Source organism: Kogia breviceps, chromosome 7, assembly GCF_026419965.1.
Source record: "Kogia breviceps isolate mKogBre1 chromosome 7, mKogBre1 haplotype 1, whole genome shotgun sequence".
NCBI lineage: Eukaryota > Metazoa > Chordata > Mammalia > Artiodactyla > Physeteridae > Kogia > Kogia breviceps.
In genome coordinates, this window is record NC_081316.1 from 13,927,697 (window position 1) to 13,942,889 (window position 15,193).

The 15,193-nt window shown below is 59.1% G+C and overlaps 1 protein-coding gene and 1 long non-coding RNA gene across 6 annotated transcripts; one reads left to right on the forward strand and one right to left on the reverse strand.

Moving 5' to 3' along the window:
* Positions 1-11,953, reverse strand: CHRM1 (cholinergic receptor muscarinic 1). Of its 5 annotated transcripts, none has more exons than XM_067037450.1 (3): positions 11,848-11,953; positions 10,455-10,778; positions 1-2,528 (listed from the first exon to the last, which is right to left on the reverse strand). In XM_067037450.1, the coding sequence occupies exon 3, from the start codon at positions 2,449-2,451 to the stop codon at positions 1,069-1,071; it is 1,383 nt and encodes a 460-aa protein (XP_066893551.1). In that variant the 5' UTR covers positions 2,452-2,528; positions 10,455-10,778; positions 11,848-11,953; the 3' UTR covers positions 1-1,068. The 5 variants fall into 5 exon arrangements, with proteins under 5 accessions (XP_066893551.1, XP_066893552.1, XP_066893550.1 ...); XM_067037451.1 differs by having other exon boundaries at positions 10,455-10,560; positions 11,848-11,951; XM_067037449.1 differs by lacking the exon at positions 11,848-11,953 and adding an exon at positions 11,238-11,480.
* On the forward strand, positions 3,002-7,672 carry LOC136794470 (uncharacterized). Its single transcript, XR_010841270.1, has 3 exons — positions 3,002-3,085; positions 4,840-4,896; positions 6,011-7,672. It is a non-coding gene; the product is annotated as an uncharacterized lncRNA (long non-coding RNA).
* Positions 11,954-15,193: the final 3,240 nt, after the last annotated feature.

Genomic DNA, 15,193 nt, shown 5'->3' on the forward strand with positions numbered 1-15,193 from the left:
GAAGGCCCCTTAGCGCCCGCTGGTTATGTGGCTTTATTCACAGACTCAGCACTTGCTGAGGTCAGGAGGAAAGAACAATTGGGACCAGGCCGGGCCTGGAGATAGGGTGGCTGGGAGGCCATGCATGGGTCGGATTGGGGAGCTCACAGGAGAGAACCTGTTGGCTGGGCCAGGCCGCTGTGGGGTGGGGCCGGAGGCAGGCAGCATGCGGGAGGCCTGGCTAGATCTGATGGAACAGATCTATCCAGGTGGCGTCTGTGAGCCAGGGAGGGAGGGACTGAGGGTTTCTCTGGGGCAGGGGGTATGGGTGTGGGGCTGGACAGCAGGCACCCCTGCCCCTCACTCCCAGGGAAATGACATAGTGGGACAGCTGGGACACCTGGCACCTGGTCCTGCTGCTGCCTCGGGACTTGGACGGGGTGAGTAACCATGCTTGTCCCCTCTGGTGTCATTGTCCTGCTGGTGCTTGGACATTTGCTTTGGGTGTGACCCACCTAGGGACACTCTGGGGACATGTGTAGGGAGGCTGGATAATCCCGGAGAGTGTGCCTAGGGCCCAGCAGAGTGGGCTGTGGCTGGGGAGGGAGGGGGTCCCCGGGGAGGGCGGGGGATGCTCCCTTTGAGCCAAGCTTCTGTCTCAGTGGTTGGTGTCAGTTCCCTGCTGGCAGGGGGTGCCGTCTCCCACTCAATCCAGGCCAGCCCCTGGGCCAAGGATGACTGCACAGTTAAACCTCCTTTCTCCCGGCCCCTACTGCTGGCCCTGGACAGACTTCCTGTCTAAACACAAACACAGAAGCCAAAGCCCGGATCCTCCTCCTGGGCCTTCTTCCTGGTGAAGGGCCCATTCCCACCCAGCAGGGGACAGAAAAACCAGTCCCCCGGGAGCCCCTCCCCGCCTGGGAACAGCAAAATGTGGACACTTGGCAGGGTCTCCCTGGGCTGTGCAGGAAGGTGACCTAGGGGCCTGGGGAGGCTGGCGGGGCCTGAGCAGGGCCCTGGGTCTGAGGTCACAGCGCCTGCCCACTTTCCACCGGGGCCTGGGGCGGAGGGACGCCGGCGAGGGGGCCGTCAGCACTGGCGGGAGGGGGTGCGGCGCACAGAGCCGGGGCGCTTGGGGATCTTGCGCCAGCGACGCTTGTCCCAGCGGCAGAGCAGCAACAGGCGGAAGGTGTCCCGGAAGGCTTTGTTGCAGAGCGCATAGCACATGGGGTTGATGGTGCTGTTGACGTAGCACAGCCAGTAGCCCAGCTCCCACAGGGTCTCGGGGACACAGTCCTTGCAGAAGGTGGACACCAGCACCATGATGTTGTACGGCGTCCAGGTGAGGATGAAGGCCAGCAGGATGGCGCTCAGGGTCCGAGCCGCCTTCTTCTCCTTGACCAGCGAGAAGGTCTTCCGCTTGGCCAGCTGTTCCTTCCCGCGGGGCTTCTGGCCCTTGCCCGCTCGCTCACGCCCCTTCCGGGTCGGCCTCTTGACCGTGTTCGGGGAGCTCCGGGGCGGCTGCTTGGCGGGGGCCTGCGCCTCGGGGTCCACCATGGGCATCTTGATCACCACCTCAGAGCCGGGCTCCTCACCCTCCGAGGACGTGAGGGACTCCATGGAGCCTTCCTCCTCCTCCTCCTCCTCCTTCCAGCTGTAGGCCTGGAGGAGCCGGGGGGCCCGGCAGCAGCGGCAGCAGCGCCCCGGAGGGGTCTCCGGGGAGCCCTCAGCCCCTGGCTGGGACCTCTCTGAGCTGCTGCTGCTGCCGCCCCCCTTCCCCGGCGTCTCGGAGCCCTGCAGGGCCGCCAGCTCCCGGGCCCGGTTCTCTGTCTCCCGGTAGATGCGCCAGTAGAGCGTGCACATGACCGTGACAGGGAGGTAGAAGGCAGCCATGGCTGTGCCAAAGGTGATGATGGGCTGGGAGAGGAACTGGATGTAGCACTGCCCGGCCAGCACCGTCCGCTCCCCTACCAGATACTGCCAGAAGAGGATGGCTGGGGCCCAGAGGACGAAAGAAACCAGCCAGGCCAGGCCGATCATCAGGGCCGCCCGGCGGGGTGTGCGCTTGGCGCGGTAGCTCAGGGGCCGGGTCACGGAGAAGTAGCGGTCAAAGCTGATGAGCAGCAGGTTCATGACCGAGGCGTTGCTGGCCACGTAGTCCAGGGCCAGCCAGAGGTCGCAGGCCAGCGTGCCCAGAGCCCAGTGGCCCATGAGCAGATACGTGGTGTAGAGGTTCATGGAGAAGGTGCCAATGATGAGGTCGGCACAGGCCAGGCTCAGCAGGAAGTAGTTGTTGACCGTCTTGAGCTCCGTGTTGACCTTGAAGGAGATCAGTACCAGCAGGTTGCCCGTCACCGTGGCCAGTGACAGGAGGCCCGTGGTGATCCCAATGAAGGCCACTTGCCAGGGACCCTTTCCCGGTGCCAGGACGGTGATGTTGGGGCTGACGGCGGGTGGGGCTGAGGTATTCATGGTGGCTGGGCGGGGTCGGTGGGGGGCAGCCCCTTCCTCTAGTCACAGTACAGGCCTTCCTTGGGGGCGGTCATCACCTGAAAAGAGAGGACACGGGCTTGGGTTGGGCTGCTGGACGTCTCCCAGAGTCCAGAGTGGCAGGTGCTGGGAGCAAAGCCTCTGCCCTCTCAGAGCTGCAGGCCAGACAGCGTCACACCCCCCTTACTGGTGCCCACACCCGGTCACGTATAATGCACTTTCCCAGCCTTGAATGGATTTACCAGCAGCACAGGGGGAGCGGGAGGGCTTTGGCAGCCAGAGACCTGAGTCCTCATTCCCCTTCACCATTCAGACTCCGAGCCTCAATTTTCTCATCGGGAAACTGCTACTAATGCCTGTCTTGCTCACGCGGCAGGAGTGGGGAGACGCGCTTTGTATACGGGACCGCCAAATTTTCAAAGCATTTCACTCAATTTTATTAAAGCTCTCCTTTACTGAGTAGTTACTACGTGCCAGAAACAGTGCTAAGCACTTAACTGAATTACCTAATTTAATTGTTGTACATTTGTAGGAGGAAGGTCTCTTACGGTCCCCATTTCACTGAGGCAACCGTGGCTCCGAGCAGCTCCAAGACCTGGCCGTGGCGACACAGCGGGTCAGTGTGGTCGAACCCCCTTCCCTCGCTCACTCTCGGAGCACGTGAAGATCCGGTGGGATTCTTCCATCAAATGAGGAGAGATGGGAAGGCAGGGGAGGGCTCCAGAGAAGACAGGGGAAAGAGACGGGAGCGGAGGGGTGCTGTGTGTGCGCGCCTGCGCGCGGTTTGGGGCTGGATCGGACCCTCTGTGAGGGCAGCAGGGGACGTTGGGCTGGGCCCAGACACTTGCCGGCGGTTGACAATCTGGAGTAAAAGCAGGCAGCAGGGCCGAGGGCCGCAGCTCCCAGATAAGCGGGGGGGTTCTGGCCCCAGATGAGGCGTGGCAGGACTCCTCCACCTCCCCACTCGGTTCCTGGGCCCCAGCTGAGTGCAGGGCAGCAAGGGGAACCAGAAGATGCCCCAGGCTTTTCCTGAAGCTGGAGTCCAGCTCAGGCACTAAGGGTGAGAAGAGAGAAAAGCCACAGCTCTTTTTTTTGTGTGTGTGTGTGTTTGTTTGTTTGTTTCGCTGTACGAGGGCCTCTCACTGCTGCCGGCCTCTCCCGTTGCGGAGCACAGGCTCCGGACGCGCAGGCTCGGCGGCCACGGCTCACGGGCCCAGCCGCTCCGCGGCACGTGGGATCTTCCCGGACCGGGCCACGAACCCGCGTCCCCTGCATCGGCAGGCGGACTCTCAACCACTGCGCCACCGGGGAAGGCCCAGCCACAGCTCTTAATGACTACCGGCCAGGCAGAGGCCTCCACCGCTCAGCCACGGCCTTGCTGCTGTATGTTTTGGCTGCTTCCTTCCTGTTCTGGGCTTCAGGCATCCTTCTGTTTGTTGAAGAGTTTGGGGTCTCCTCCTACCTGCAGCTGTGGCTTCAGGGACTGTATTGTTGGAAGAATTCCAAGGGAGAGACGTTGGGCAGGGACCCAGCAAGCCCTGGTGTTTCTTGGGACCTGGTCTGCGACAGAGAGACTAGAGTCTGTGAGGGGGTCGCTGCATGATGGACGCCTCGGTGGTGTGTGACTTGGGGGGTACTGTCAGTGTGTGTGACAGCATGAGTTCAGAGTGTGACAGAACAAGCAAGAAAAGCTGTGGCTGTCAGTGCTTGTGTGTCTGGGACAATTTGCACGTGAGGGGGCCCAGGTGACATCCTGGTTGAAGGACCCGGACTCGAGTCAGACTGTCCGCATTTGAATCCAGGCTACACCACGTACTGGCTGTGTGGTCTCCGCTAGCGATGTAACTGCTGTGCGCCTCGGTTTCCTCAACTGACAAACGGGCATAATGTTAGTCCCTAGCTAATACATCGAGGAATTATTGCGAGGCTTAAAGAGTCAATAGATATAAAGTACTTGGAACAGCCCTGGTCCACGGTAAGCTGGAGTAAGCACTAAGTTCCCATTGACTCTTAGCACGGGTAGTAACGAGGGCTCCCTCCTGCCTAGAATTGTCTGCTTCTTTGATTAAAAATTGCTAATACTATGGAGAATTCCCTGGCGGTCCAGCGGTTAGGGCTCTGAACTTCCACTGCAGGGGGCATGGGTTCGATCCCCGGTCGGGGAACTAAGATCCCGCGTGCTGAGTGGCACGGCCAAAAGAAAAAAAAAAAATTCGAATACTGGGACAACAGCAGCTAATAATAACAGTCATTGCTGTTATTTAGTGTCCCTGAGGGCCAGTCGCTGCTCAGAGTACTTATGTGCCCTATCTCACTTAACCATAATGGGGAACCTATGACCTAGGGGTTGTTTTTCTCTCCATCTTACAGCTGAAGAAACTGAGGCTGAGAAAAGCACGAGAATACGCACAAGATCACACAGCTAAGGTAGGAACCAGGATTGGAGCCAAGCAGTAGGTTCCAATGAAACTTTATTTATAAAAACTGATGGTCGGCCTGGGGGCCATAGTTTGCCAATTTGAACTAAGAAATATTACATTAAAATAAGATTTATCTTGCTTACTGAGTTTTGTTGCATCCTCCTCCCTTAACCAAAGTCAGGCGCTGGGCGGGAGGCTGAGATCAGACTGCGGGCGCTGGGGCTTCTCCCCGTGAGGCCGCTGGCGGAAACCACCCTCGACAAGGTGACCCTGAACAACTCTTGCCCCTTTGATCTTCTGGACTCAGTGCTGTTTGTGCCCACTGCAGAAATCGAGCAACTGAGGCCCAGAGAAAAAAAATGGAAGAAGGCATTGTGTAGCTCAAGGTCTCCCGACTCCTAGACTGGGTGCTGCCTCACCCCCCAACCCCTGGGTGCCCTGGAGCAGCTCTGTAGCCCCCAGCGGCTCCCTGGGCCAAGATGTGCAAAGGCTGGGTCGGTCAGAAGAAGAGCTTGAGGGCGTGAGAGGCTGTACCCTCCACAGCTGTAGGGGCCTCTCATCTGTCTGGGCGCGTTGCGGCCAAGCGTTCCGCCATTGTACTTGGTTCTTACACCACAGCAGGGCTAGGACTAGGGCGGGGGGAGTGAGGCACTTGCCTTGGGTGCAAAATTTAAGGAGATGCCCCAAACTCAGTCAATCAAGAAAATAACATTTTAATGCAATATCTAAAGAATAGAAATCAATGCAAAACATCCATCATGAACACAATTTTAAAACAAGACAGGACCCAACCCCGCACTTGCACAAACACCCCTATCACCCACGCCTCACACCAGTCCTGGCCCTGGTTCTGACAAAACTTGATTTACAAAAGCAGACCGCCTGTGGGCTGTAGTTTGCTATTTGATTTTTAAGAATATTGCATTACGATATTATTTATCTTGACTAGTGAGGTATTTTTGTGAGCCCCCCACCTTGAAATTTTGCTCCAAGGCGAGTACCTCACTTGCCTCACCCTAATTCCTGCATTGCGGACCACAGCCCTAGGTTTGAATCTCTCCAAGCTGTCCCTTCTTGGCTGTGTGATCATCGGCAATGACTTAACCTTTCCTCCCCTGCAGGCCCGCATCCCTGAGCTGATGGGGATAATAGTATCCAAAGTGCCTGGCGCTGAAATGACACTCAGTCAAAGGCCTCTGTTATTATTTCCGTCTCCTCATTCCGATCCACTGCTCAGCGAACCCTCACCTGCCCCTTCCTCTCCAGGCCCCAGGCACAGCCCCTCTCGGGTCCTCAGACTGCTCAATTGTACAGTGGAGGAGCTGGACCGGGCTGACATCTGGGGAGATTTTACAGGCTCCTGAAACCAAGATCTCAAGATGGCTTGCAGAATAGCCAAGAATACCCTCGTCTGTGACATGGACCACGCCCCAGAGGTGAGGCTGCAGAGGCTGAAGCCTCACTTAACTTCCCTCTGCCCGGGACCTGCAGGCTCCAATGCCTGCGCTCTTTCCGCTTGGTGGACCCTCTCTGCCCCACCTATGGGCCCCCATCGGGGACAGCTCGGGGAAGGAGAAGGGCAGAAGTTCTGGGGAACTGGACCCTGGTTCTTACCACCCCCTGGACCTTCTGAGCCCCTGGGATTCAGCCCAAGAACAGGGCTGTCAATGACTCTGCCCTTCCTCCATCATCAGAAGTGGGGGTCCTCCCCCAAACCCCTCTTGGACAGTAATTTGCTCCAGAGAAGGATCCTGCTCTGGTCCTTGCTGTGTGACCTTGGGAGAGTCTCCTTAACTCCTTATTGGGGGCAATCCTCTGCCTCTTCAAGGCTACTGAAGGGTCAGCGAGTTGATGGCTGAGAAGAAACATGGCTTCCAGTGATCGCGGCTGATTTCCCTGTGGGGACGAGCTCTGGGCTGAAAGTCAGGGTGCCAGGGTTCAGCCGCAGCTCCAGAATTTCTACGAAGGAGGGGCTTAGGGTCAGCCGTCCGGTTGAAAGGGGGCCTGGAAGCTGTATTTGCACAGCATATTCTGTGAAAACATCCATAGGGTTGGGGGAGTTGGTAAATGAGGATTGCAGGGCCTGGGGTGGGGAGACTCCTCAAGGAAGTCCTTGCACTGCCTCTGCTTCAAGCCCCTCTCTGCTCTTGTCTTGCTGTGTGACCTTGGGCAAGTCATTGTCCCAACCTGGTCACCCTCCTGTAGGATGAGTGTTTGTATGTGAGGGTGTGTGCATTGCTGAGTGCGAATAAGCAATGAGGAGGGTGAGTCTTTGTGAGGATGGGTTTTTAATAATATTATTCATATTATCGCAGCTACTAATATTTACAGACTGCTTACTATAACCAGACATGGCTCTAAGCATTACATACATGATTTAATTGACCTGTTACAAACCCTTGGGAAGTAGGTTCTATTAAGTTTGCAAAAGGGGCAATGAGGCTTTCAGATCTTAAGGACTACATCAGTGATGTAGTCAGGATTTGCACCTGGGTAGTCTGCCTCTGGGGTCGCTACTCTAAACTGCTGTGGGCATTGGGGGGTGCTCAATGGCCTCCTTGACTAGCTAGATTGGCCAAACCCTAGTTTGAATCAGTCAATAGGGAGGAATCAGTCCTTCCTTTAGAATCTGGCCTGTGTGTGTGTATGTGTGTGACAGTGTCTGGCATCTCTCCGGGTGATGTATGATCACAGTGCTATGGGAAGGGGGTGGTCCAGCTGCAGCTCTTTGCCTGGCACACATCAGTTGCCCAGTAAATATCTGTGGAATCAATCCATGAATGTGTACACGGAATCCTCCCGATCGACTTCAGGACTTCAGGCGTGCGGATGAGCCTGCAGTGGCGGGGGTGAGGGGATGGCAGTTTGAACTGGCTCCAGAGTGTGGTCTCTCTGCTCTGTCCAGTTCCTGCACCCCTTCACCTGCCAGCTCCCTGTCCCCTCGGTGAGGCCCTACCTGGCTTGAGAGCAAAATACCCAAGAACATCCTTATCTGTAAAATGGACCAAGGAGACCCTGCCTCACCCGCTGCAGGGAAGTCGAGTGAGGTAACAGGACAGGCACGGGCGTGGGATGGAGCCTGTCAGCCATTGGGGAGGCAAACATCAGCCTGGGCTCAAAGAGTTAAGGGATGAGGTCAGAGCCTCTAGCAGAGCAGGCCAGATTGTTGACCGCCAGCGTCCTGGACCAATCCCCGGGGGCCGGGCATCTGGTTGGTGAGAGGAAGGGGGAAGGGAGAGGTTGCTGGGGAGAGGGCTTCCTGAATCTTACCACTGGTCCAGGAGAGCAGAAGGGGAGGCAGGGAATGAGGGGGTGCTGGGGAAGAGATTCAGGAGGGGGGAGTGAAGCCATCTTGTGATTCTGGACGTGGAAGTCGGCAGAACCCTGGCTGGAGAGAACGGACGATATTGGGGAGAAGGAGGTACGAGGTGAGGGCCGCGGGGCTGGGCACCTGGGACCTCACAAGTGCATCGAGGGCGCTTCTCTGGCCAGGCCTCCTGACCCATCCCTTCTGCTGGGGCCTTAACCCAGAAGCCAGCCTGTCAGAGGTGGCTCTCTCCCCCGGGGGTTAATTTTTCTCTGAAGGGAGCACCGTTAAAGGTGCATAACACTTCCACCTCTGATGTCTGGCCTTGGAAAGGAAGGGGTGAACTGATACAATTTATCACCTTTTCGGGCTCAACAGTCACCACTGGGAGTGCCAACTAGCCCTGTGGAGGGCAGCAGCCATCAGTTAAATTTTCATAAACGCACGGCTGAACCAGAAGAGGAGTGTCAGCCTTACAATCAGCGCCACGTACTCTCACTGTTGACGGACCTTAACCAGTCGCCCAACTATAGCCAGACCGTGTCAGAGCCTGGCAGTTAGCAGGCTGGGCCCTACACTTCACTCTGCCAGGTGGCATCAGAAGTGCCCTGCCCTTCGTTCTCCGCTCCGCATGCCCCCTGCTCTTCACTCCTTGCGCTCCCCTCCCCATTTCCTTTCTTGTCTCTCCCTCTCTCCCTCCCTCCTCCATCTTTCTAGGCATCACCATGGCATCACAGCAGAACGGAAACCTAGGGAGATATTCACCCACCTCTCCCCCGCCCGCCCAGGAGCCCAAGCTCCTGTTCACAGAGATCGCTGCTTCCCCCACCCTGACATCCCGCTCAGGGAGGTAGGAGTTCAGCGCTGTGCTGAGGGTGAGGAGAACGGGGTCCAAGCCCCAGCTGCACTCCTAAATAGCCCTTCTGTGACCATGAGCATGTCCCTTCCCCTTCCTCAGCCTCAGTCTCTCCATCTGTACAATGGGGAGGCTCCTTTTTAGTCTGACATGACCTCTACCTACTCCCTTCTTGACACTCTGACTCCTCTTTGCACTTGGGAATCTAGTTCTCAGACCTCCAGGCCCCAGCCGAAGAGCTAAGAGTCACACCTTCTGCAACCCCATCTCATCATTTCCTCCCCTTCCTTCTGTAATGTGGTGGCGATCATGGCTTGCCTAGTGGCTGAGGTCAAGGGGCAGAGAACTAACTCGTACCTGACAGCTCAGTGAGCAGCTGATTTCTCAGGGGCAGGAGACTGTCAGGCTGCTTCTGCCCAGTTGGGCAGGAGGCCCTAGGTCAGCCCGCAGGTATGTTTTGTGGGAAGCAGTGAACCCCTGTCCACTGGCACTGATAACCCCCAGGCAGCATTTGTCTGAGTGACCCAATGAATGCCCCCCAACCCCTCCCCAGCTGCCAGCTCAGGAGCTGGCACTCGGCAAGAATCAGAGCTCCTGGCCTCCAGCCCATCCCCACATCGTGCTCTGGGGGTCCTAGGATGGGTACCTGGCATGGGTGCCCATTAGTTACTATGCATTACCTGGACTTAGGGTTGAGACCTGCCCTGCGGGAGCCCAAGATGCTATGGACATAGGGAGGGCCCTCTGGGTGGCTGCACACATCGGGACCATGTTCCCTGGCTGGCACGGCCATCCATGTGCCCATATCCCCCAAGAGCCCGGGAGCTCTTGACCTGGTCTCCTGCTGGCTTCTGGCCCAGCACCCACCTTGGTATCCTGCTTGTCCATCGGGCCAGCAGCCTGGTTCAGTCCATCTTGGAGGGGTTGAAGGTGGATGGGGGTGGTGGGATTCAGGGTTCCCTGAGGGAGGAGAGGAGGAGGTTCTGGGACTGGCACCCCAGTTTGGGGGGGTCGACCTCCCACAGGATCCTGGTGGCAAGGGCTCCCCCCTGGCCCCCTGCCCTCCCCACTCTGTCCCTGGGATTTGGGGATTCTGCCTGCTATGTGGCAACCTAATCCCTTCTGGGCTCCAGGTCCAGTTTCCTAAGGGGGTTTCCATCTCCTTTCCCAGCTGAATCCCAGAAAAACATTAGGTGTATCCACTCGAAGCCAGGAGATGGGGGTACTAGGAGCAGCCAGTGTCCACAAAGCTACAGAGCCCCCTTGGCCTCTAGAGCCCTCCCTGACCCCCTCCTCTGTCTGGGGTCCAACCTCATTTCCTTCTGGTTCTGGTCCCTGCCTTGCTCAAGGACCCTGCTCCTCCTGACCCCACCTCGGTGGAGCCCCTCCCAAATGTACTCACCATGGGGCTGGAGAGAGGTCTGAAGGTTCCTCAGCTCCACTGCCTCTCCGGGGGCCGACGGTGTCTCCAGGGACCCAAACACCTGGCTCCTGGGGGGAGCTGCGCCCTGTGCTGGCAGCCGGAGAGGCACAGCTAGTGATTGGCATGTCCCACCCCCTGGCACGCCAGCCTGGGGGGGGGGGAGGGAGGAAGAGAAAGAGAGGGAGGGAGAAAAAAGAGGAAAGGAAGGGAGGGGGAGCTGGTGGGGAGCCTCAGGCAGCGTCCGGGGTTGGACTGGGTCCTGGAGCGTGGCCCCCTTCTCCACTAGGGCACCAAATTCGAGTCCTGAGAGGGAGGGTGTAGGACATGAGGAAGATGAGCCCAGGAAGGCTAAAAGTCCAGAACGGGAGAGAAGGCAGATACAGGGAGACAAACACCCACACCCAATGCACACAGACTCGGCGGCACACACACACGCACACACACGCACACACACACGCACACACACACGTACACGTACACCCTCACAAAGGCACACTGTTTCCCGGGCTCCTTCCCCCACCCAATCTTAGAGACCCCAACCCACGTGTACCGTGCCCCACCATACGCACCCCGGCATTCACATGCCTGTTTCCCTCCACATACGCCCTGCCCCCTGCACATGCCCACGCGCCCACCCACCCAGCCCCACACCCTGCTCTTCCTCCCTACTGCGAAGGAGCTAGATTCCTTCTGTTTGGAAATGACACATTGGGCCTCACGTGAGAGGCTCCAGCTTGGAACAGACCCAGAGGGCTGGCTCACCCGCCCGGGGCCGAACGGATGAGCCCGCGTGCTGGGCGGTGCGCTGTTTTCTGTCCCCCGCCACACAGCTGGGTGTGAGGGCACACGGGTGTCTGGTTTGCGGGGACGAGTGGGGGGCCGTATGCCTGCGCCACGCGCTGCTGAGTGCCCCGCACATGTGTGTCCCCGAGTCGCATGTCATCACGCAGCCGGTGTAAATGCAGGTGTCGCCCTGTGGGTCTGGAGCCAGGACGTGTGTGTGTCTGTATTCGGCGTGTGTCTGAGTGTTGCCCAACTGTGGAACTTGCTAATTCTGACAAGGGAGGCAGCCTCTACCACCCTGCCTCTTCCACCCCCAGCTTCCACTTGGAAGACAGACAGACAGGCAGACAGACAGCTCTCCTCCCAGCTTGTCAAACTTTGTCTCCCCTGACTCCCACTCGGGGCTCACAGGTGTGCACCTGGAAAGTGAGGAGCCTGCCCTTCCTCTCCACATCCCTTTGCCCAACTGCTTGGCCAGCACCCCTCTCCCCCAGGCCGGTTGGGATTTCTGTGTTGAGTTTTCTCAGAGATAGAAGCCCTGGGGGCCTTTAGCTATAGAGACCTGGGTCCTGCCCATCCCCCCCCTCACCTGGCCCTTGAGACCTCCTGGGGAGCTGACCGTGGAGCGGACATGGGGAGGCTGCCGCTGGGCTGCTGGGCCTTTGCTTCACTGGGCCATGCTGAAGCCCTGGGATGGAAGGTAGGAAGGACCAGGATCAACTGTTATCCCCACTATGTAGATGAGAAAACCGAAGAGCAGAGGCGTGTTTAAAACGTGGTTGGCAAGTGTCTGCACTCAGGTCCCTGGCTCTGAGCCCACGGCTCTGGAGTGGGTCCGGCGGTTGGGACCTGTCCCGCCACTTGCCCCCTGCCCTCTCCCCCACCCAGCACCCCCTCTCAATCCTGATGCCTGAGGGTAACCTGGGGCTTCCTCAGGCTGGAGCCCAGTTGCCAAGGGAGTCCGGTGGAGCAGAAACTGGAGTCCCTGGGGCGTGGCCAGCAGCCATCACGCCAGGGGTGGGCACACGTGGCAAGTACATGTGGGGGCATCTCTGCTTCTCGAAGCCAGCTGAGGCTAGAGCAAGCGCCCAGTACCCCTCCCTTCTGAAGTCCAGGAGACGCTGCCGCCGCTTGGAGAGGAATCCGAGCAACGCCCTCCCACCCCGGAGTCAGCTGGCGGGCCAGGGGTGGGTCGGAGCTCGACCAGTCCCTGCCCGAGGGCGCGGACTCTCGCTGCCCCTGCTGGGTGGCGCTCGGTGTGCGGCTGCGGCTTGTGCGCGCCGTGGGGCTGCGTGTACTTGTGCGCGTACACGTGGCTCAGTGTGTGGGTGTTAGGCCTCCACGCTCAACATCCATTTCCGAGTCTGAATCAGGCTCTCTCCTTGCCCCCTCCCCCCAGTCTCCTTGGTCTCCCTTCTCTTCTCCCACCGCCTCTGCACACGTCCCTTTAGAAATAAAAACACTTATTTTGTAGGCGGGAGAGGAGGGTGTCCAGCTTTCCCTTGCCTCCTCCTGAGCGCCCCTCTTGTCCCAAGAGGTTTTTTTGCGCCTTAAGTCCGTGCAGCCGCGGAGGCAGGGGGATGACGCCCCCCGCCCCACCCCCGATCGCACGGCTGTTCTAGGCCCAGGCTTGGCTAGGTCCTCTTACCAGATGGGGAAACTGAGGCAGGAAGGGAGAAGGGAGGTAGGGCCGGGAGAAGCTCTCCCACCCGGCTCTCTCACCGCCCCCGCACCCGCGCCGGATTTAGCCGCAGGGAGGCTGGGAACATTGTCTTTATTTTAAGCCACCGAGTGCTGCACGAACGCGGCTGCTCCCGACAAAGGGCTCGGCTAAGCAGCGGCAGGCGGCGCACGTGGGGGTCCAGCCGCGCCCCCGCGCGCCCCCCAGCCGCCCTCGCGCGGCCCGGCCTGACCCCAGCCAGTTCTTTCTCTCCGGCCGCGTGGCACCCCGGTTGGTACAGGACCTCTGGGCATCGGCTCCTGTCGGCTGCTGTTTTTGGTCGCTGGGCGGAGGGGTCACTCGTCCAGGCCACCGAGGGAACACGGGGTCGCCCCGCGTGGCTGGGCCCCTCTCCCAGCTTCCTCACGTGGGGGAAGAGAGAAGCTGCCTTGGGTGCGAATCCAGGTTTGCCTCTTCCCAGTGGAAACGCGCAGAGCAAGTTGGTGCCCCTCTCTACGATTGTTTTATCAGTGACGGCACCTAGAACGACTTTCCTGACAGCGCTGTTTGATCATTAGCTGCAGGTTAAACTTGGCACTGGCGTTTGCTACAAGTGAAAACCATTATCATCGTTATTTATAACTCGTATTGAGCACTTACTACGTGCCAGGCGCTGCTAAGGGCTCTTAATTCATTAACTAGCTTGTTTCTCACAACAGCTCTCTGAAGGAGGTTCTATTATTATTCCCATTTTACAGATGAGTAGATGTGTAAGCGGCGCGCACCCCCCGGGGGTTTCGTGTGGGGTGCGGTCAGTGTGCCTGGGGGCATCCTGGGACTGGGGTCGGGGTGGGAGCGTGGAGGCTGCAGTTTCAGGGATGCCAGAAACCTGTGACAGCATTTTTAAAAGGTCGGGGATCCCGTCTGAATGCCGCGCGGGGGCGGGGAACTGAAGTGAGCGCGCTCCTGCTGCGCGCTCGCGGCCCCTCAGTTTTACCCTCACCCTCGGCTTGAACTCACTTTAGGACCTCAAACCCAGATGAGCTTGCCGCTTCTCAGTGCTGCTTCTTCGGTTCTGGGAGAAGGAGGCGGGAGTGGGCTATCCTCTTGGCCCCCACCAGACCTATGAAGCTGAGCTGGTTGGTCCTCGGTGCCCTCCGGAATGGGCCTGGGTTGGTGGTCTCACCCGCGGTGGGAAGTGACCTCCATTCCGACCCCAGGAGGGAGGCCGCCGGTCGTCCTCAGGGCACCCTTCCTTGATCCGCCCCCATCCCGCCCCCCACCTCCCAGCCCCCCTTGCTTTAGGCCCTCAGTCTCGTTACCCCCTCGGTCTCACCTTCCCGATGGTGGGGATTCCGGGAGGGACTAATTCCCAGATTTAAAAGGAGAAACTAAAATGCAGGGCGGGGCGCAGGCCTAGAAAGGGACCCCCGCAGTCCCTGCTGCCCGAAGGCTGGGACGAAAGTGGCCACAACAAAGGCATCATCTTGGACAGGATATCGGGGTTTTCTGAGTCTAGTTCCGAAGCGAAGCCTCTTAGAAACAATCTCCCCTTCACCTCCCGGGCGCTTCACCTCCCCGGCCTGGCTCTGTGCTGGGAGCCTCGGGGCACGTGGAGGGCCCTCAGCAGCCCCGCTCCACCAGCCCCCAAGCCTCGAGGTCAGCTTCCGAAGAAAGGATGGGTTCGGGCGGCCCGGAGAGGGGCCCCTCGCGCGGCCTGAACCTGCGGGGCGCTGCCTAGTCCTTATGGCGGGTGGGGCTGAGTTAAGAGGACGCCGGGGGTCGGACGGCGGTGGTGATTGCCGAGAACCGAGGCAAAGCATCCTGGACGAATCTCTGGATCCCGGCCGGACTGGGCCGCGGGGAGGAACTGTGTGCCCACAGGGCGCCGGTTAGCATTCTTTCTCCTGCCTATGAGGACAGGACCTCGGAGTCCAGGTCACTTGCTGCCGCCTAGGAGTTGGACGCGCTGTGGACGTGCGGCCCGGATGGAGGAAAGGCGCGCCTTGCCTCGCACTGTGGAGGCCCGTGCTTCTCGCTCAGATCTCTATGGCCAAAAACAGCTCGAAAAGTCTGAGTAACAGAGTCGACTTTGCTACGCTCGATCAGTGGGCATTGGGCACCCATGTTTCCCGCCACATGGTATAGGGGCCCCGGCCCAGCACTAGGACGACAGGAGGCTGCTGGAGACAAATCGTATGGAGCTTCGGGTGGAAACTTCAGGTGGGATCCCGGCCCTGAGGTCCGGATGCCCAAGGCTTCTCCCAGAACCTCT

Coding starts and splice junctions, on each gene's coding strand:
- CHRM1 (XM_067037450.1), bottom strand. CDS start 2,451: ATGAATACCTCAGCCCCACCCGCCGTCAGCCCCAACATCACCGTCCTG.